Source organism: Pipra filicauda, unplaced genomic scaffold (genome assembly GCF_003945595.2).
Source record: "Pipra filicauda isolate LSUMZ 115617 unplaced genomic scaffold, ASM394559v2 scaffold27_size4233163_pilon, whole genome shotgun sequence".
In the NCBI taxonomy this organism is placed as follows: Eukaryota; Metazoa; Chordata; class Aves; order Passeriformes; family Pipridae; genus Pipra; species Pipra filicauda.
Genome location: NW_024104398.1, coordinates 1,138,143 through 1,161,316, shown reverse-complemented (window position 1 = coordinate 1,161,316; position 23,174 = coordinate 1,138,143). Strand labels below are relative to the sequence as shown.

Below are 23,174 nucleotides of genomic sequence, written 5' to 3'. Positions count from 1 at the left end.
TGGATTTGAACTATTTATTGTTTCTGTGCCAGAAAGTTCTGCCATTTGGAAGCTCCTCTGAGCCCCTCCATGTCAGGAGTATCCACATACAAGTGCCTTGTCACCATACAGCTACTTTTCCTCATATATATAGTTAAATAGCATAAACCACCACAAATCATGAGCAATTATATAGCTAAAGCAGGCTAGGTACAAAAAGCTGCTGGAGCCTAAGGACAGAAGTTTTCGGCAGGTGGTATACATAAATTGGACTGTCCCTGCTCTGAGAGGTCATAGGAGGTAACGAAACCAAGCATATTTCTCAGCAGGCTGGAATTCATCATACAGAGACCTGCAGCTCTCAAGGGATATTTTTGGGCGGCCTGCGAATAAGCCAGAATAGATGGAAGAATAGTAAGAAGAGTGCTTTAGATAGGTCATTACTCAGGGTACTAGCACCATCAGGACCAGTACTCAGCCCAAAATTTATTCTGAACAGCGACAGTGTCAAGCAGCACAGGTCTGCTGTGGCTACTTGGACACACTCCCAGCACAGCACCCATGGGGAAAGCCTCACAATCTCCTCTGAGGAACATCTTCCTTGGGAGAAACCATAATACTTCCTTCATCTGTTTTTATTTAAACAGCTGGTGACACTACTGATAAGTAGTGCTTTGCTGTTGGATGGCAGATGATGGGTTTGGTACAGGAACGTCTCTTGTGGGAATGGTTGTCATTCACTTGTGGAGACCGTTAAGTGGGTCGTGCTACATGTTTCTAGTTTTTGGAAAGACACAGAAAACAGCAAGTTTGTACAGCTAAAAGGGCTCTGTTGACTTTTGGGGACAATGTATGTCTCCTCCCAGTGCCATTACTGCCCTCGAGGCACCCTGCTCTGAGAAGACAGTCAGGAAGAGTTGCTTTTCTCTGGCTGTGGATGTGCTGTGGGTATCTGAGGGGACGTTTCACCGACATGAGCACTGCTGCTTAGGGAGGGATCATGATGCTGCCATTTACAGGAACTCATGACTTTTGCAGAATCTAGAAGCAGACATCTGCCAGGTTGCTGTAATCCTGCTGAAAACCGCAGAGACAAAAGTCACCTTTTTGGGCTCATAAAACCATACCCAGGGCACCTGAAGAGCAAGGAAATACTTACATCTCACCATAACACTGGCAGAAAGTCAACAATGGGATCAAAAGCAAGAGCAAAAATAGGCTGGGTTCTGTGAACAAAACACATTGCCACAGCATATTAAGTTTTACCTGAAATTTAGAAACCCATAGAAAAATATCACCTTCAGGAAATAAAGGGGGGAATGTGTAGAGGTGAGAGTTCTGAAACAAAGAGATAAGAAATAATTGATTTATTTTTTTAATGGGTGATAGGAGCATTAGCAACACGAGTTAGTGGTTCGTTGTTGAGCATACTCTGTTTTGTGTCCTTTGTGTAACTCAGTAAGTGAACAGGACATGGCCAGGTTATGAACCGCTATAAATATTTATGATCATCTCATTTTTCCCTTTATAATAGCAGCATGCTCTGAAGAGTGTCATCTTTAGGCACTGACTGGAATCTGTATTCATGTTTACTTTACTCTTTAGATCTCCCCATCATTTCTTCATCCAGATGCAGATGGCTTTGAGTCACACTGTCCCTGAGCATTCTGCCTTCCTTTCCTCATTGATTTTTCTCCACAGAGTTGTATTTGCTAGTCCTATTGTTCTGGTCACTTGGACAAACCAACCCAATTTCCATCTTACTGCTTACATAGGCTCATGGGACCCAGCTACTTCAGCTTCTTCTCTAACGGCAATATTAGTCTTATTCACTGCTTCTGGTATCTATGTAATCCTTCAGAAACATCTGAATTCAAAGATATGAATTCCTTATTCTGCAACTATTATGTTGATAGAGGACTACTGAGAATACAACCATCCTCAAAAGTCCTGATTGGGTGTTCTTCTGATGCTCTCATTTTTCCAGATTCTGGCGAATGCGAGATTTATCATCATGGGTGTGACTCCACTTTTTAATTTCTATTTTCAGGTTATAAATCCATAGTCTCCTAACAAGAGATGTTTCCCTCCTTTAATATAAGTCTCTGGTTTGATATCATAGTTGCCATGACCTTACTTGCACTGACCTTTGCAGAAAGCAGCACTGGACAGCTTTCCTGCTGTTGTGCCCCCCTCAGCAAGTAAAGCTCACTGTGAAGACGGGAACTCTCCAAGGCAGAGGTTACCAGCTTTCCTACTCCCAGAAACTGACATTCCTGGCTGTTGCAGGTTAGCAGTTTCCTGCCCCTGGGGAATGAGTCCTGGCTGTAGAGACTGCAATGAGTATGGGTACAGAAGCTGCAGTGTCTACTGTAGCCCCGGTGCTGAGGCTGTTGTGTCTGTCATGAAACACTGTGCTCGTCCTACCTGCTGTGCTTTACAGCAGTGCACAAGAGTGTGATGTAATTCCTTCAGGTTATTGCTTCAGTGCTCCAGGCACATGTAAATCTCCTTCTGGCCCTTTTTCATGCACTTGGCTCACGATGGTATTAAGAGAAAGAGCTTTAGCTGGATGTTGCTAAAGAGGGAAATTTAGACTACATAGATAGAAGTCCTTAGTGTGTTTGTGGTACGTTTCTGCAACAGCTCCATTTGTTTGAAAGTTTCTACTATCTGTCCCTCACATTGTTTCTTGTGCTATTTCTTGATGACCTTCTGGACAGTACTGTGTGGCCTTTGAGTGCTGTGTTCTTGTAAAACATTGTCAGTGTTTATCTGTTTTCTCTTCTCAAGGCCTTTTTATTTATTCTCTGATCTGATGCCTCTGCTTCTTCCATATGATGTCTAAGCTGTAGTTTATTTTTTGGTTGCATAATTCCAGACTGTCTTGGTCAACCTATGTCTGTTTTGTCTTTCTTCTCTTTCCTAGTGATTCTTTCATTAAATTGTCAGTTGTTTCTGGTTTTTCCCCTCATCGAGGAAGGGCTAATAGTTCCCTGTTTTGAACTTCTGCCAGAGTCTCCCGTTGTGGATCCAACTCATGCTTTCTCACAGGATTTCAGTTTTATGGCTTCCTACAGAGTTTAATCTTTCTGGCCATGATGAAAAAAATCACTGATCATAGCTGTTGGTGGGAACTAATGAAAGTGATAAAGTGTTAATGAGCTTGGTTCTAGAGTGTAAGAGAAATCTATTTTTAAACTGAGTTTTTCTCAAAACATAATTATGTTGTACAGAATGAAATTATGCCATTAAAGAAGATGCAAACCACAGGCTTTTGCAGTCTTCTCAGGCTGGGGCTGAGTAGAGGGGACACTCAGTAGACATGACTGTTTCCCTCTGTGCGTATTCTGGTGCTAAGAAAAGGAATTGTCCTCACATCTAACAGCACAGGGGTCTGGGTCGCTCCACCGTGTTTTGGTTCATCCACATTCACCCAAGCAGACGGGCAGCACCTTGGTGCCCACTAAGATTTTATGCCTTTAATTCAGCATAAAATCCAGGTGCTACCTGGCCTCATTGTCTCTACTGCAGGATGCTTGAGCAGAAGTGTGTCACAGGCATTTTGCTGCTCTGTTTCTTCCTCATTGTGATCAGTGTTTCAGCAGGGGTTGGGAGGGTGTCTCTCACAGGTACTTCAAGCACAGCTAACCCAACTAAAAGAAAACTGTCACAGCTCCTCAAGTGCTTTCCTTAAAGTATCCCTGTGAACAGCAATTTCAGGGATTAAGAGCAGAGCACAGTGTGGAGAATGGCTGTTCCATTTCAAAGCACTTGACTTCCTAGTTAGATCCTCACCCTATATCTCCTTTCCAGGTATGGAATAAACACCTAAAAATCTGTGGAAATTCCACTGTTTCTTCAGTCAGAGACTGGGGAGATCCAGGATTTCTTCCAAGGACTGAGTTTTACATGTAGCCACACAGGGTCTGTTTTTGCAGAGATATGGGGGAAAACACGGCCTTTCTGAAATGTTGAGGCTGAGAGGGCTCCCAAGGACACCAAGGGGAGTAGGATAGCATATTCAATCAATGTGGTTGGTACAGTAAGCAGCTGAGCCAATGCTGGGATCATTGCTGGAGAAGTCACATTTTTACAGGTCATTCAGCACCCACTCAAACATTACAATGTGAGTACAAGATTTACGCTGCCCAGCTGCCCATTCAAACTGTCTCAGCTGAGGGCTATGGTTGACAAGACAAACTGGATATATATACCTGTAAGTTGCTTTCAGAAGGCAAATTTCTTCAGTAGAACTTTGTGAAGCAAAAGAAGCATTCAGATATACAAAGGGTCTCCCCTGTGCCTCATGTAACAGGAAGCAATGCTATGATTTGGAATTCTGGGGCTTTAGTTTTTAGCAGCAATCTCCAGGCCATATGGACAGCCTTGAGAATCAATGCTAATGTGAAAAATGTATGCTATCATACAGATGTATTTTATTAAAAAATGGGTTTTTTTCCATTTACTTTGGAGAAAAGTCTGTTTCTCTGGCTCTGAGATACGCCATGAAATACCATAGAGTTGAGGTTAATCATATAGAAAAAAGGAAGTTTTCTGAGCATTTTAAGGGAAGCCACTCAGTATCCAGAACTACATTCTGCATGAGAGGCTTCCAGGAAAAAGGCGTTTTCCAAACAGGACACTTTCCAAAGGTGAATGATGAAAGGGAATAATCCACTCTGAAATGGGAGAGGTCAATAGGGTGGACAAAAAATGGAAAAAAATTACCTTTCTGCTTCCTAGAGCTGCAATCCCACCTAATTACCAATCTGATGAAAGAAGCTCTTCTGATTCCCACTTCTGAGTGGGATAGATTGCGCTGTCACTGACTTTGAGAGTCCTACTCAAAGGTCAAAATATGAGGTCCTTAATGCCCTCATTTGAACAGTGTCCTATTTACCTCATTTACAAGTCTAAACTCTTGTTTATTAAGCTCTATAAGATCTTCAGATAGCAAATACTGTCCAAGGACAAAAATTATAATTTGTTCCAGTTTAGCCACTGAGACATGGACACTTGTATTATGGGTATTGATTTAGAGTAGCTGTTTGGGTTGTGTTCAAGGTACTAAGCAGCGTAGGGTAAGACAATATTATCCTGGAACAGCACGCATAGTCTCTAGCTCTGATTACACACAGATTTTACATTACGCCTCTTGGGAGTGAAAAATAAGCCAAAAAAAAATTCCAAAGTGAAGATTAACAAAGCTAACAAGACCCTGAGGGCTTCTTTCCAACAGTCTTTCTCTACAGTCTATCGATTTAAAGCTCAGAGTAAAAATGAAAGTGTTTGTGTGGAGAGAGGGGAGGTAACTCTTCAGGATGAGAGCTAAAATAAAAAAAAAAAAAGCCACCAACTATAAGCAACCAGAATGTTTCCAAAACAACTTTGAAACTGCATGGAAACCTGGTACTGTTACATCTTGAAAAAGCAGCTGCACAAGTGCCTTGTGTTTTAAATGTTTTGATTTTAAAAGTGTTTTATGTTTTAAAATAAGCAGTGTGTCAAAGCAACATGGAACTCTGCTCAAATGAGAAGGACTTGATGAGACTTTCTGCTTTCCTTATGCACGTCTGCATTTAAAAGAGAAATTATGAACTTGCACAATAGATTATAAAATATGTCCTCATACCATGTTATACAATATCCCCCAGGACCTTGGTCACTGTTCTTGCCAAATCAAAATTCTGGGCTCCTAGCTCAGAGGAGTCTCCTGAATGGGAACTCCTTAACTCTAACCCAATTTTCAGGGTTAATAGTGTTGTGGATAATGGAGAACTCATCCTTGGCAGGCAGACTGACCTTGAGAAAATGTCTAGGGGGACTAGAAATCATTCAGTCTCTATCTCCAATCAAACCACAGATGGTAGACGAGACGAAGATAATGTCTCTTGTGTCCTTATTACAGCCCACACAGAGATGGCCTTTGACCTGGTCCTGCCTGTGGAGACAGAGGAGATCCAGCAGAAAGGAGAAGCAAAAAGGCACTCTCAAAGCTGAAGACCAGGGCTGGGGCTGAGCTGCCCAGTTATCCCATGCCATGGGGCAGACTTGCTCAGTGGTAGGTTTTTTCTTGCCAAGAAGCTGCATAGGCAATGGTAGACTTTTCTCTCTAATAGGAAACACGCAGAAACAGGGGAAATTAGCCCATGCTGGGCCCTGGATGATGCAGACAGATTGTTATCTGTGTCTGAGAGAGGTTAATCTGAAGATAACTAGGGTAGCTCTACATCTTATAGGCAGCAACAGGAACTGCATTAAAAGATAACATTCCTCAGTCTGCTCTCCTTAATGGCAAGGTGTCTGCTGCACTGAACAGGAGGAAAATAGGATACTAGGTGCATGCCCAGAGGCCTCCTTATATGCAATTAAACTCCTTAAAATTTGAACCCTAATGTTAACTACATATTCAGCTTTTCCATTCTCCCCTGCTAAAAATATACAAAATTTTAGTCATCAGTTGGCTAATCCTTGAAAAAAAAAATAGTCTTGGACAAGGTCTGCTTCTGAAATGTATGATTTCTTAATTGAGATGTAATCAGCCAGTTTGGGTGAAAGAATGGAAGAGGGATCTTCTGTCCCAAGGGTGTTGATAACTGTTGTTATTCTTTTCTAGCACATTTCTGCTTTTTTCAGGCTAATCAGGCCCAGAACAGTTTCTTACTTTGCCTCAATCACACGCTCCATCACGCAACAATAAAGGGAAACATTCCTCTAAAGTAAATTGGAAAAACTGACTCTCCTCACAGTACAACAGCGGAATTGCCTGTCAGGCTATACACAGAAAGCATACCAAAAAACTGAATAGTTGTGTTGATACCTCAGTGCTGAACAATGTCAAAAGCTTGGCAGGCAAAAGGTCTCCCTGCAGCCCAGTAAATACAGCGCTGGCCAGGAGCTGCGCTTGTTCAGGGCTGGTGATGCACAGCTGGCCAAGCCCCTTCAGCAACCTGTGCCTCAGACCTCAGGCAATAAAACCAGTGTTATGACACTGAGTTCCTTGGGAAAAGTCAGCTGAATTCAGCTAGGCAGGGTGGAGAAAGGGCAGCTTCTCAGCACACTACCAATGATGCTCTGCCTCAGTAAGGTTGGCGGCTGTGGGGCAATTTGGCCACAGGTTGGCATCGAGTTCCCACCTATCCCAAGAGTGCTTTCACAATGTCTGCAGCCTGCTCTCCTGGCACAACAAAGCAGCTCTGATGGGCTCCTGCCTCCATGATCAGCCTTCTTTCATCTTCGCCCAGAGCACACTGGATGCTCATACAGTCATCCAGCACTACAAGATGTGACCCCATCCTTGGTCACCTACTGCCCTTCTCCACCTCGTTCTCAGACCTTTGTCTCCAGTCTGCCTTCCCAATGTCATCCCTTAGCCACTCCAGCCCCTTATCACTTTCTTCTTTCCAGACTTTATTTCACATAACCCAGCACATGGTAGCACCTCTAAGGAAGCATTGCCTCACCACACCCTTCTGCTTTTACATCCACATTGTTTACTCTTTCCCAGCTATAACCTGCATGAGGCAGGGACCAGAGGGGCATGATGCATGGACACAAGCAACTGACAGATGAGGAATGGCAAGAGCTCTTCTTGTGACAGTAGTGTCAGCACAAAGTTACAATCTGAACCCACATAAAACCTGGCTCCTGCCTCTCCTACAGAAAGTGACTACACCCTTTTCCATCTACTTTACTTGTGCTCATGAGGCTACAGTATCTTAACTACTAGTTACTAGGACTACTGATGTTTTTGCCTTATATACATACACATATATATACATATACACACATATATATATATTCAGTAAAGGCATATTCTGTAGTTAACTTGAAGATGCCTAATGACCTTCCTGGCTGGTAGACAAGTCTCCAGGGCAGTTCATGAGGTGGCTGCCAAGGCAGTCTCCTCTTTGTCTGCTTTATTGCTGAATAGCAGCATGGGGTACCAAAAAAACCCCACACAACCCTAAAAAAGGACTACCTTGATGTTTTTGCTCTGTAATGTCAGGTTCAACCTCTAATCTATTCAGAGGAAATCAAAGGTATAAATAGTCCTACCCTGCTTTTCACGCCTTAGTTTGCAGAATTAAGAATTATTCTTTTCAGCGTTGAAAGCTGCAGAGCTTTCACTGAAGGAGGACAACTGTGCTGGTCAAAGTGACCATTTAAAAAAGAACCGTGGTACCATTACAATGATAACAGAAGTAACCAAATATGCTTGCTGACGGACCCTTCTGCCTGCAGTCTGATAAGCCAGAGATTGTCTTGTTAGATTTGATTTGGGAAGCATGGAACGTACACTCACCCCTTGGATTGTCCCTCTCCAACTGAAAAGTCTCTTTAATATCTGTGCAAAAACAGTGCTATTGATGCCACATGATGAGATCTATTTCAGCCTGCAGCAAGCTTAGCTCTCCAATATAGTAAGGGGCATATAATTACATCCATCGGGCATTATTGGGTCTTTTCACGTATGTTGAGGTACCTGATATGAGGTAACTCCAAATCTGCACTGATTAAATAAACTGAGCATATTCTGTCTTTCTCCATATACAAGAAGAGAAGGAAACAAAGAAAGGAAGGTTATGGGTTTTGGGGAGATCACAGGAGAGACACTAGTACAGGAAATATTTAAGTTTTATTGATTTTTTTCACCACCATCCTTCTGTAAATCTCAGCAGTATTTCACCAAGAGCCTGGTCCTTAGAGAATGGGAACTGCTTTTGCTGCTCTACTGAGGCATCCCTTCTGAGAACTGCCGTCTGCCCCAAACTTGCCCACAGCCTGACTCAGACTCACTGGCTGGTTCCCTCTCATGGAATCCCTGAGACTGGCAGGAACCCCAGGAGGTCTCTAGCCCAAACTCCTGCCTAAACCAGGGTCATCCATGAGGTCAAACCAAATCACTCAAGGATTAATCTAGCCTTGAAACACTCCCATGAAAATTTGCGAGTGCTACCCAAATAAATGGTTCATCTTAGAAGTCAGGGGCATGAATACCAGCACATATGTCAGTTTATTCACATTCATGAAGTCAAAGATCCCATCTTTCTGACTTCAGTCAATACTGCAGATTTCTACCTTTTTCATCTTCACTCTAGTTCAGAAGGGATCCAAAATAAATGCAATTAAAATTAATTTTTAAAATGGCAGATTGCCTTCTTATAGGTTGTTTTCCTATGTCTTCTGTTTTCTGGGTATTTCCAAAATGTTAAGGTTCTCCGCATTTGTGATGGTTATTTCTTTTTCTGGAAAATAAAAAATTCTATCTGTCTTCATTCTACTTCCTGATTCCAGCAGGCAGAGTGTTAGCAAAAAGACTTGCAAAACTGAGGAAGCTATTGCAAGAGCTGTCAACACTTCCACAACAATATTCATATCACAAAGTTCATCTGCACAACTGGCCATTCTCATTAAAGGAGCTAAATTGTCAGTATGCTGCAGTAACTGAGCTATCCTCTTATTTTTTTCCCATGACCTCATTTGTGCAGAACTTCAATGCAGTTCACACGGAAAGTACCACCTGACCATGCTATGACATGTTAGCAATGAGTACTTTGGTCTCTGAGTTTGCTAATCCAGCCTCAGCATTATGTATTAAAATAAACATTAACAAAATGAAACAGGAAAATCTGCCATAATGGACCGTATCTGGCCATATCGGCCAGGGTGCCAGTAGAGGGCAATAAGCAAGTCCATTGTCAGCATCTGAAGGTGTTTGAGCCAACAGAGAGCATCTACTGAGTTGCCCCTTGTCTATCTTCCTCCTGTTCCCTGCCTCATGCTCACTTCGTGAGTCCCCTCGCATGGCACTTGAACCCACTGACCCATGCAGGGACACAGGCAGGAATTTGTATCCTTTGTATCTGAGCCCTGCCCTCATGGCAGGCATGCCCAGATCCCTCACCTCATGATAGCTGAGATGGAAGACCAGGGCTTTCAGCAGCTTTGTTTAGAGCTAAGCCTGCAAAAATGAACAAAGTCTAGACCCCTCTTACTCTAATGCCCCTCTTGTAAACATGTTGCTGCCTGATTACTGTAGTTTAATTACCATCTGTTACTGCTACATGTCCTTTTTATCCTATGCAAATTACACTGGTCTATAATAAAAAACTGGGTTTTCCCCTGTCTATACTTGGGAAGGAGGAATGGCAGTGTTGAAGCGACTGAAATAACTTGGTAGTGATTGACAGAGTTGACTTTGCTTGCTTTCACAGCTTTAGACAGCACCTATTTGGGAACATTAAGGCAAGAAAGTATATTGTGAAATCTTAGCCCTTAAGTAATCTGTTCCAACTGATTTCACCCTTCCTAAAATCCAGTGTTGAAAGGAGCACCTTTACTCATCTAAATTGCTGTTTGGTCTCCCGAGCAAGGCTGCCTTCCTGCTGCCTCTATACCTGGTGTAACTCTTCTGTCTGTCCTGATCAATAGAGTCCACTAGGAGGTGAATGTACAAAGTGGTCAGGTCCTCGTGAACTTTCATGGCAAACAGGTAAAAGCAGTTAGAGCATTAACCAGGCAGGTAAACTGCTGCCATGTGTTTCACTTGAGTTGCAGTGCTCTTCTAAATCCCTACTGTCTATGTCAAGCATTTCATGTCAAACTCCAGTCTGCACTTCCTGAGCTCAGCTTGACTTTAAGAAAGGCTAAATAAGGTGACCTGGGCAGACATTGGATTTCTTTATCAACATAGTTTTTGCTACCGGACTTGCAATTTTGCAGCAGCGCTCAGTGATTGCTCTTAAAGTGCTTTTGAGTGCAGTAATTGCCTGTACTTCTTCTGTCAAGGTCTGTTGTGGGTCCTTACCATAAGCCCAAACCACATAACCTGAAGTACAGCTACTGTCCGTAAACCAGAAATTGAGTATAAGCTACCGTGTCCAGTGGCACCACATCTCATCCTTCAAAGAAGGTATTAACCGTGCTCTGGACATTTTCGTATTACTTGGTGATTGTTTATTTTTGTTTTCCCGTTTGATTGTGTAAAGGTTATTTCAAGACCTCCGTTATGCTCCAGCTTACTCAGAGTTGATCTCCAGAGAAGATGGGAGGGTCAGAGCACACAGAGTTTTAATTTAAATTTCATAATTTTCTTCTAAGAAATTAAATAACCACACTACAGACAAGACTTCACTACAAACCCCTCTTTCAGCTGTGCAATCATCCATTTTGTTGGTCTCAGCCCAGCCTTGGCCTTGTCTGCTGAAAAAGATGCTTCTGAACAGTTACACCCGATGGCAGATTGCCCCATGCAGGTATAGCTTAAATAAGGAAAAAGTACAGCAACTCCACAACATGGGCTCAAGCGAACTGCCTCTGGAAAATAAACTTCCAAGTGAGCAAAGCCAGTTGCAGAAATGGAAGGCAGGAGCACAATCACAGGAGCAGGCACCCGTGGCAATTTTAGGCCAGTCTCGAACTACTTAGGACATGATCCTGAAGAGTTCAGTACTGACTTGGCAAATCAATTCCATTGTTATATCTATAAAAAAGTTCTAGTAACATGAATAACATGTTCTTCTTTATTCTGTGTAATTGCAGATACTTCTGTTTAGTGTCATTTTGCTTATTTGGAATGGAATCCCATCCTCTTTTTTTTTGATACAGAAGAGTTTGGGAAACAATTACTACACATTCCACACCAAAGCATATGTGAAAGACTCCTGAGAAATACGTAGTCAATACATGTGTTTCATGAAATCAATTATTTTCAGCTATTATTCACAAAATTTCCCAGAAACAAAGAAAGCATTAACCTCAGTTTATGGTTCTAGGACATTCTTCCATTAAAGGACTTAACCCCTGTGGCAGGTGTCTTCATAACTCTTTGTGAAAGTAAAAGCTACTGTCACTACCTACACCACGTGGCCTATCATACTCAGACGCTTCTTTCAGGCTCTCCGTGTATGTTACTCCAGAAATGCACATTTACTTGAAACATCTGCTTCTTTTCTTTTTAATACTGCTACAATGGAGCTGACGCCAGTGGAATGACTTCTGGTGGCATATGCATAAAGAGGAGGGGGAATTGACCTGAGGTTACCATCAGTTTGCTAAGCAGAGCCAAGGGCAGGAGTTAGCTAAGGAAATGGTGCTCAGTTCCTGGGATGTGAGAGTCCAGGGCTCCATCTTGGAACGAAGCAGAAGTAAAGGACAACTCTCAGAACAGAAAGTTCTCAAAGTAGTCAAGATTTTAGCAGAGATTGGGAGGTAGCTCCCAACACTGCATCTCTAGATGGAAGAAATCTTGTAACAAGTTTTAGCTCTGGGAGATTTCCACTGTTTTGAGTAAGAAGTAAGGGATCTTTCAGGCCGAGAGCAAAACCACAGAGATCCAAGGCTTTGAAAGTTGCCAGGTTTCACAACTTTCTGATTAACCACATAGCACCCGGTATCTGCTGTTTGGTCTCTACCATACCTTTTGATGCCACCAGGATTTAGCCTTCCTGTCTCTGGAGGAATTACACCCAAAGAGGAAGCACCAGAAGAAATTTTTAAAATCCATTCTCCTGTTTCATGACTCTAAGGGCTACTTCAGAGAACAGGTGAAAATTTTCCACAAAAAAAAAAAAAAGGTTTCATTTCTTGATTTGCTTACCTAGTGGGTTCTTTGGGGATTTCCACGTAAAAAAAATATATATCACAATTAAATCCAGTCTTCCCCTCAGAAAACTGTACTTCCCTAAATGTCTCACCAAACATCAACAAAGCAGATCTGATATGGGGAAAAGAAAGAGAAAAACAATGATCCACTATTATTTAGCAGTGCAATGCTAAGAAGCTTGCATTTTTTTTTTCATACATCATTGAATGGCTATCTGTATATGGATCACAAGGGCTGGGCAAGAACCTCCCTACTGTCATTATGACACCAGGGAAAGCCTCTTCAAATACTTTCTGAAAAGTAGGAAGGGATGAGAATGACTTTTTACAAACAGCTATGCAGCAAATTGCTGCTATTTAAAGCTGCATATGGTAAAAGTAAGAGGTGGATACCACTGTGGAGATGGCACAGAGCAATCAGCAATCATGTCAACCTCTAAGGTTAGCACATCCTTCTTTGTGTCTCTTGTAATACTGAGATTGCACTGAGTCCTCCTAAGGACAGGAATTAGCTGGCAAAGTGCTTCAAAATAGTAAGTGGCTGCAACTTGAATTTTGCTGGTTACAACTTGAATTTTAACTGAAGGATCTCCATAAAATTGGAACTATATTTGTCAAGGCAAATTCAGCTTTCAGTTTACATCTGAATGCATCAAGTCTGTGAAATCTAACAAGCTGAACTGAGGTAACGAGGAGAAGAACTTGTTCCCACTTCTTCAAACCCTTTAGGAGGAGCCAGGTCTCAGAAAGGGGTGCGTGACACAGATCATTGCTTATGTGTCAACTCAGAAAGGAAATACTAGGAGCAGGCCAGCAAAATCAAAGCTACTTGGTCCCCACTACAGCCGAGAAGGGGGAACCTTGAATGATAGGGGAATTACAGATGATCCTTTTGGAGGTCCTTTTTGAGGGCAGACTCAAAGAGCAGGTAGTTCTCGGAGGATTCACCTCTGTTTGTAATGTTCAGTGTCAAGCTGAAAGTTCCTTGCAGCAAGTCCCTCCCTGAAGAGGGATTCTCTAAAGTTGAAGGCTAGATCCTTGGAAAAACCCTGCTAGTTCACAGTGGTCCTCAGGCTAAGCAAGATGGGGTGTTTTACACACTTTCAGGGGTGTAACAGTGAACTTTCAACTGACTTGCGTTCCACAGCAAGACAGCATCTCTGGGGGTGCTCAGAGGTCTCCTACCCTGACACACACAGAATAACAGGGAAGAATGAAAGGCACTTCATTAAGCTGAGGCAATCCAGGCAAAACAGCGTACTTATCAAGGAAGATCAGGTTCTAGTCTTAATTCTTTTAAAGTATTCAGACAACACATAATTTTATTTTTGAAAAAAAGTTTAGAAGGCAGTGGAGTATATATTTGATATATTAACACAAAGTTATTATATCAAAGTTAATGTATTAGACTCCATGATGCAGATTTACCATCTCCTTTTGCACCAGACATAGTACTTTGGCTTTACTAACAGGAATTAATTCAATGTCTTCTAAACTTAAAAGCCAGACTACTTATCCTAAATGAGAAGGGAAGCAAAAGCATGACCATTTCCATACCCAGTATGTTGTTGTCAAAACGGTGCGGGATGGAGAACTGAGAGGCTTTCTACAGCTCAACACTAACAGAACTCCAGCTAAAAGTAACGTGAATATCCACCATGAGCCTCATGGCCACTGTGATTGCTGCACATGTGGTGGCAGCCCTCCTGCTTTTTGAACGAGAGCTGAATTTTAACTACCCTTCTCTACTTAATTGGCCACTTGCATGAAAGTGGTGAAAACTGATTTAATTCTTGTTCCTATAAGAAAGCTGTGTCTCTGAACACATATTTTGCAATAAGTTAGGGATAAATAAGAAATAGCAAGCAAATAAGTTAGAAAAGCATGGCAGAAAATCTCTCTAGCTAGGCTAGCTCAGTAACACTTTTGTACTACATTTTACTTTGCTTGTCCTCAAATAAATCAGATTTTATAGGACAGGACAGGAGTCAAGAAGTAACATTTCTATAAATGAAATTTTTTAGGATGACAGGATTCAATTTTTTAGCTTTTATCCAAAGGAAAACTTGAATCATCAAAACCCAATTCCCCACCATGCAAAATCTAAGCCCTAGGTCAAGTTCAAATAGCTAAATAAAGAAGAGTTCCCCTACCCTGCAGCTAACCCTTGCCCTTGTGTTCTTAATTGAGCACCTTAAGCTGTGGCAAAAGGTTTGCTGTTCCTGCCCTCATGCAAGAGCACCGAACACATGCAGCATCTCTGCAGTTGGGTGCTCCAAGGAGCAGGTGGATGAGAGAAAGCTTTCTGGGGAATTGAGCAGCCAGACAGGCAGCTGTGCCCTGTGCAGGAGCAGCGCTGTGACAGGCTGTGGTCTGGTCTCGAGATTAGAACAGATTAAGAGATTCAGTTGTCCCTCTGGCTTTAAAGTCTGTTTACGATGCAGAGGTATGAAAGGAACCGTATGAGAAGGAAACAGTTCATTTGAGCAACTGTCAAAATTCATTTGAGCAAGGGGAAAGAAATAAGTCACAACATCGATCTGCAGAAACACAAATGGTTTAGCAGAGAATAAAACGATCACCCTGGCAAGCAGGCTTTGGGGCAGAGCTCAGCAACAGAGGATTTAGCTGCATTTGTATAAATAACAGTGTGAAGTTATTTTGATGAACTCTTTTGAGTGCATGTTTCCATGACTATCCTAAAATTCACATCTTTACAAGTATTCCTTAGAAAGTGGAAATCATATGCCTTACACATCCATTTACACAAAGGGCTGCATTAGACATGGCTGGCTGGGAACTGGGTTAATTTTCACTTGCTCATGACGGACTTGGCTATCCAAGGAATGGCACCTACACCACCAGCCATGAGGCCCACCTGCTTCCCAGAAACAGTGAGGTATTGAAAACAGTTTAGGAGTAACTGGTTGTTCGGTATGACTGAAAAGGCAATGTAGCAGAAGTCAGATAACTGGTGACCCCCAAATTCAGTGGCAGAAATAGAGACAGATTCAGTGAGTTAACAAGGCTTAGTCAGCCAGTGCCTTGTGCTTTTCTCAGGACTTCCACCTGGTGAAAGGCAGCTCCTCTTGCTTGATCAAAGCACTGGCCCCCTCGTCTGGAGGTGCTTTATGTTCCTTTTGTGAGTCTGTAAATGTAAAACAAGGTGCAGAACCACAGGGGAGCTGAGGTAAAGCAGCTGCAGGAAATATTAACTGAACTACACTGTAAAAGGAAGATCTGCTGCCGGTCACAAGAGGAACCTGCTTAGTGCAAGTGAGATTACATAAATACCAGTGATCACAAGAGGATTCAGTACAATAACCAGAGCAAGACAAAAGAATGTAAAGACCTTACTTGATTTTTCTTCTTTGATGTTGTACTCCAGCACACCAGGATCCTCATTCTGCACCGGCAGGCGGACTGCGAGGACCATGTTGTTCACATTACCCTCTTTCCTAACTAAGAATATCTGAAAAAGGAGAAAAAAATCAAGAGCTCAGCTACATTATGTGAGCTTCCGAACTTTATTTTAGGTCATTGTCAATGAAGATTTTTATCAGTACAATCCAACTTTAAATGGTCTTATTTTAGCTTCGTTCCACTTAGTTGAGCTTTACAACAAAAATAATGAATAAAAGGACATTTCATCTGGGTGAAATTCAGGCCTGCAAAGGAAGTTTCTATGCATCACTGATGTCCCACTTAAGCCTAAGACAATCTATTTCACTAACTGGACTCACAATTTGTCAAGTGATGTTCCTCTCATAAGTACCCTAAATCATGGACAAGTCACCCTTGAATGTCCTAGTTCAGATCTAAAGCAAGAGAGTCATTTGTACATTGAGTGGGAAAGTATTCAAGTGTCCATGAGTGGAACACAAGGACAAAGGCTCTGGTGGCTACAGTGTCTCCTGGCAGAGCTTTTTCCCGCTTCCAGAAGGTTATTCAGGCTGGCAGCTATCCTGGAGGGACTCTTCTCCAGTTTCCTGGGTGAAGCCATGAGGCCAGACCAAGTTGCTCAGGGCTTTATAGAAGTCTGGAGAATCTGGGAGACTGCAGAGCCTTTGCAAACAACCAGTTCCACCAGTTACTGTCCTCACAGGGAGAATGTGCCTCCCTGTACCCAGTCAGAATCCCTTTGGTTTCCTTGTGTGCCTGTCACCTCTTGTCCTCCCACCATGGAGTGCTGAGCACAGCCCAGATTCGTCTTCTCCATGACCTCCCTCTAGGTACGAGGGGCTTGCTGTGTGGTCCCCCTGAAGCTGTCTCTCCTCCCTGATGAACAAAGCCTGGTCCCACAGCCTCTCCTCAGTGGGTCTGTGCCCAGCTTGCTAGTCACCATCCCCACAGGTCCTCTCCCACAGAGCTGCTCATCCAGGCAGTGCCAGCCTGGATCACTGACAGGGGTCTGACTTTCCAGAGGCAGTGCTTTGCCTTTGCCCTTCTTGAATTCAGGAACAAGCCGTGTCCCCCTAGCTTGTCTAAGACCCGTCAAGCGGTCATTCAAGTGTGTTGAGTGGTCCTGAAATCACAGAACTGGTGTGCTTGAAAGGAACTCTGGAGATCATCTAGTCCAATCCCTATGTTTAAAGATGGATAGACTACGGCAAGTTATTCAGGATGGTGTCTGTCGAGGTTTTTATTATCTTCAAGGATGGAGATTCTACAGCCTCTTGAGTAACCTATTCCAACATTCAATCACGCTGAGAGTAAAAAGTTTTTATTAATGTTTAAACAGAATTTTCTGTATTTTGGTTTCCACCCACTGCACCTCATCCTTTCACTGGATACACTGAGATTGGCCTAGGTCAATCCCATCAGGTATTCATACTCATTGATAAGAGGCCCCACAGTCTCTAACTGGAACCAGTGAAACTACTGTAGCCATTGGTTCCCACCAATGAGACCAGTGGAATTTGGGAAAAAAAAATTGAAAAAAGAAAAATACCTCATTCTTTTCATTGTGTGAAATCTTAAGTGTGTTTCTAATTAAAGTTTATTGTCAAGGATATTTTTAGCTTGTATCTTGAAGCGGCTGCTATGAAGACAAAGAAATCTTCACCTTTATCTGTTCTTTGACAACAAGCTTTGGCAAGAGAGAGTCAAGGTATTTTTAAAAACTGAATTAAAAATTCAGGCTAATTCTGGAGTCTGGATATTAATATTAGAAAGAGAAGTGTGAGTTGATAAAATCATTAATCAAGTCTCAGTTATAAGGGCATCTCCGGTCACTTCAAAGCACCCATGGTGAACACACAACTCTGGGGCAGCTTCACAACCTCGCACACTGCTGTCATGTTGGCCTCTGCCATTCAGAAGAAATGGAGTTCCAGGGGCTCAGGTCCACAGCAGGGCAGAGAAAATGCAAATAAATGCATAACGGATGCATGCCTTAAATAGGCCAATTTCTAGTGCAGGGCAAGCCCTCATCTTCTATCACAGAAAGTATCTGCAGGTAGAGGCTCTCCCTTCCCCAGGTCCTACCACCCACATGGCAGCACTGCCTCTCTAACCACGACTGTCAGACAGCACCATCTCAGATTGTGTGGGTCAAGTTCTTCATGTGAAATTTAATCTAAGCAATGAGGGAAATGAAACCTGGAAATGAATCACTTCTGGTTTTCCTGATTGACACACCTGTTTGCCATGGCTCCAAAGGCTAAAATTGGACTATAGCTGTTCAGGTAAGTGGGGAGTGGGTTTTCTGAGCTGTACTTAACCCTACAGCCCAGGTCAGGACTGGTACCAAAGCCAGTCTCTTTCATTCGCACCACTGGTGGGAACAGTTTCAGATGGGCTCAGCGTGGGTAGGAGCTGCTCCGGCTGTGGGGCACCTCTGATGTGTCACCACTTCTCCTGCCTTTTTCAAACCGCAGCTGAATTCTCCACCAGAGGACAGTGTAAACAGAAGGAACAGAGGTAAGAGGTAAGATTCCCAAAGCACTCAGAGGTGGGGAACTCTCTGCCTGCAAGGAGTAGGTAAAACCCGAGGAGGCTTGGGGCCATTTGTGGCTACATTACAGACATTCACTGAGGTCTCCGCTTACAGACAGATCATAAAAACAAAGAGAATAATTTGTCCAAGCTATTTGAGAAGTCTGATTCAGGGTGAGGTGCAATGCACAGCCCACCCTGCTCAGGTGAGTCCCACAGGAGGGTGTCACTTGGCTGTGCCAGCCTTTAGCCCTAGGATAGACTGAGTCAGCCAAGGGATGGGTCCAAACGTCCTCAGAGCAGAAGTGAGTGAATTCCTCCTGTGCTCTGACATCAGCTCAGGTCATTTGCACCTGCCCTTCTCAAAGGACCCAGGCAGGACAGCAATACTCTGCTATGCCTGACCTCTGAGACCCAAGGAATGTGGAGCAGCTCCCTTTGCTCCAGAAATGTTTTCTTTAAGCAAGCTATAAGCTTTGCATGAGTGTGCTATTTCCTAACACTCAGTTTATACAAGCCAGATACCAATTATTGCAATAAAAATGGCTCCCACCAGCTTCCAGAATTTAAGGGCCTTTTTTCAGGGATTTTTTTTTCAATTGCTCCAAATTAGGATAGTCACCATACCTATGGGTGTGGTGGTGAATGGGAAGCCATCTCCATAAATCTACACGCTAAGTAAATAAAACCCAAGACAAGATCACATGCTTCCCCAAAGCCAATATGTCTGTCTTGCACCACTGAGAGTGGTAAAGCTTCAAAGGGTAATGGAAAGAGAGAGCAGTCTGCTAAATACTTTTGCTTCCACATGAAGAAAGGCGCTGCTCTCCTAACCAGCCCCACCAAGGACAGGAAATGTGGTTGTCTGAAATGAAACCACTTTGGACTTACCCCTGCTGTTTCTTTGCCAAGGATCGCCCCAGCCCTTTCCTGGCTCATGTTCAGCTGAAGCCAGACAGGACACGTCTTGATGAGTTTGTCAAGGATGCTGATCCCTGGAAGTGGGACGCAGTTTCGCAGGGCAATGGCCTGACAGAGGTGTGTCTCTTTCCCCTCTTCACTGGTATCTCCAACAGGGCTGAAACACAGCAAGGGAGTCCCTGATAAACAGAACTGCAAACAGAAATCTTGAGGGGAGAAAAGACTCTAAATGCAATCACAGAGGCAGAAGCACTTAGGCACCAGGAGTGCTCCTTGAGGGGCATCAAACCACAGGCACCTTGCTATGACAGCGGAAATCTGGGTGCACAGGCCTCAACAAACAGATACACCCCATTCCAAGGACTATGGCCACATGCTGATGGTCTCAGAGCACAGGTTGACAGAGTGCTTTGGGCAGCTCTGTTGGTCTCAGCTTGTGTATGGGCATTGCCTTAGCACAGGTGCCCACAGACATGTAAGGGGTACACAGAGGCAGCCAGCACTGCAGAGGGTTGAGCATGCCTGTCCCCTGGACCCCATACTCCAGCCGAAGTGTCTGGGTTATGTTTCATGGCTTCAAGGACAGTGATGTGGCAGAGGAAAGGGGCCACAGAGCCTCGCTGTCGGTCTGAGGTGGGCAGGGGCCAGGAGTCTGCAGCTCACCCTGCAGCCATGCCACTAGGAGCACTTCTCCAAACATACAGAAGCTGTGATGGGCAACAGTGTGGTATCTTGCCCCAGTCCAGGGCCTCTCAGATGGAGTCTGCCAGTAGAAGCCAGAGGCACCGTCAGCTGCTCTTGAGTTTTGGCAGTCCCCTCCTCCCATGCCAGCTCAGATTGTCTGCAAAGAGGCAGACTAAGACACTTCAGTTTAGAAATAACACTGAGCACTCCCCGTCTCACTGGAAAGTCTGTGCTGGTCCTGGTGGTTGCAGAGGTGGCTGCTTCTCCACCCCTACACCCAAGGAGCCACTGGTGGCTGCTCGTGGGGAGGGGAGAATATTCCACCCCTGCTGTCACTCACAGAGCACAGGAGGAGGAGGAGAAAGATGTGTAAGAATGCATCCAGCAGCAAGTTACGCACTACAGAAGAGATATCTTTGCTAATTCCCAAATGCTGCATCAGGAGAACAATTTCAGATGCAGCTCTGCAAACAGCCCTAAGCTACTCAGCATGATCCAGCAGGTCCTGCAGGACAGGACTCACAGGACACAGACATAGTGAACCCTCTCCCTGTACAGAGGGACAGGAATGAGAGGGACCACAGGAAATGTGGAGAAACACCAGAGGGACCTTCAGGACGGAGGAAATGAAGACACACATTTGTTATTTTGGCCAGTCCTAAAGATGTAATTGGAAGCTCTAAAAAGATGCACGGGAGATGATGAATGACAGGAGAGGGGCCATCCTGTGGCATCACACGTTAGCAATGCCCAACCACACCTTATGTCTCAGAGCTTATTCTCAGCTGCACAAAACATAAGAACACTCCAATTATGCTGTTGAGAATATTAATGGTCTGGGACATGCTCTCCTTTACATTCCTGTACTGATCAGACACACAAAGAACTAGTTCTATCTATTTTTAGTCCCTACAGTCTAAGGCAGATTGGTATTAAATGCTGGCTTCTAGCTATGGTGCTGATTTAACAAAGTATACATGTGCTTAGCACTGCAGGCAGTAGAAATACTTGTGCTGAAAGGTCTGGTCACAAGAGCTCTATTGGATAAGGCCATAGACTCATGGGGATACAGGCTTGTAATTCATCTGATTAATTGATTTTTACATGTAAAGAAAATACAGGACAATGTACACAAAATACGTTTCTCTGCACTAGTTTTCTGCTTAGGTGTCAGAACTGAAAAAAGGAGGACCATTGATTTGGTCTTATTTCAAATCGTTTTCCTTTTCCTTTTATTTTTAAAGAAACGGATCTCAAAGTAGTACCTTTCCAATAAGGTCAGTCCTAAACTTCTAAGAGAGTCCTTTCAAAAGCAGTGCCACAGAAAGTGACCTCAGGGTCCTGATCAATGTCAAGTTGAATATGAGTCAGCAGTGCCCTGGCAGCCAGGAGGGCCAACCGTGTCCTGGGGGGCATCAGGCAAAGCATCGCCAGCCGGTCAAGGGAGGGGATTGTCCCGCTCTGCTCTGCACTGGGGCAGCCTCACCTTGAATATTGTGTGCAGTTTTGGGTGCCACAATATAAGAAAGATATTAAGCTATTGGAGAGTGTCCAAAGGAGGGCAACAAAGATGGTGAAGGGCCTTGAGGGGAAGCCGCATGAGGAGCAGCTGAGGGCACTTGATGTGTTCAGCCTGGAGGAGACTGAGGAGAGACCTCATTGCAGTTACAACTTCCTCATGAGGGGAAGAGGAGGGGCAGGCACTGATCTCTTCTCTGTGGTGACCGGTGACAGAACTGAGGGAATGGCCTGAAGTTGTGTCAGGGGAGATTTAGGGTGGATATTAGAAAGAAGTTCTTCACCCAGAGGGTGGCTGGGCACTGGAACAGGCTTCCCTGGGAAGTGGTCACAGCACCAAGCCTGACAGAGTTCAAGAAGTGTTTGGATGATACTCTCAGGTATGTGGTGTAATTCTTGGGGATGGTCCTGTGCAGGGCCAGTAGTTGGATTTGGTGATCCTTGTGGGTCCCTTCCAACTCAGCATACTCTGTGATTCTGTGATTCTGTGAAAAGTCAGTTTTTATAAATGTAGACTTTCAAATCCCAAAAGCAACACAGAGATTCTATTTTTAGTAGCTTTTTGTCTTTTACACTTCTTCAGAGATAGCTTTCTTAGAAAATAGAGGTGTTTCTGCAATCCTATAAGTAGAGTTAGGATATCAGTGTACAGAATCTTGATTTTAATCAATCCATTTTTAAGATCATGGCCAAGATAATATGAATGAGAGAACTGAGCTTAAAAAAAAGAGGCAAATAGAAATAAGTAAAACTCTCTTTACTTGTCATAAAAGCCCAGCCTGTCACAGAGGTGAGGGAATTTCTTTCAGATGTAACAGCATATGATTTTAATCGGTATCATCTGAACATATAGAGTAAAGCAATGGAAGACAGCTTTTGGAAGTTAACCTGATTCATCTCTTGGGTTTTTTACAGAAGAAACAACAACCAAAAAAAAGCCTAGTAACCATGTGAACGGAAAACACGTGTTGGATGGCAACATTCACACTCAGTAATGGGAAAAAAGTAATGAGTAAAGGGAAATAAAGGTGAGTTGTAATGAAATATTCCATATGACAGTTAGCAAAAGCTACTCCCATAATTAGTCACATAGGCATGAATCTGATTTTGCCAACGATATGTGAAACCCAGATCAAAAGAAGGCCAATGCTGTGGCACCAGAATGTATTGCAATAGCTCCAGTGATGTTGAACTTTGTTAGCTATTAATTATGTAAGGTGAAAAGGGCTGGCAAAGCACTGATGCTCAGGAATCCTATTGCCTGGAGAGAAACAAAGGTTATCCACAAAGACAGGAAAATAACACAAACCAGCTTGGACCTGCTGAGCACCAGGCACATAGTGACCCTGGCACAGTGTTCCTTCTCCACAGGGAAACCCAGGCTTGATGCAGGCCTCCCTCCCACAAGCACATCACATCACCTGGAAGGAGCCCTACTCACAGCAGCAACATGGGTTTGGCAACAAGAACAGACTGGTGAATAAAAATAACAGAACTGACCTTCTAACATGTGGCTGCATGTAGGG

At 43.5% G+C, this 23,174-nt stretch overlaps 1 protein-coding gene across 1 annotated transcript in view; it reads right to left on the bottom strand.

The window, feature by feature from the left end:
* The window catches only part of RIN3 (Ras and Rab interactor 3), a 67,045-nt gene that overhangs the window by 28,511 nt on the left and 15,360 nt on the right, over nucleotides 1-23,174 (bottom strand). Inside the window, exons 2-3 of the mRNA XM_027746100.2 lie at nucleotides 19,417-19,603; nucleotides 15,946-16,060 (exon numbers count right to left, since the gene is read on the bottom strand). Coding sequence (XP_027601901.1) covers nucleotides 15,946-16,060; nucleotides 19,417-19,603 — 302 coding nt within the window. The remainder of the gene's footprint in view (nucleotides 1-15,945; nucleotides 16,061-19,416; nucleotides 19,604-23,174) is intronic.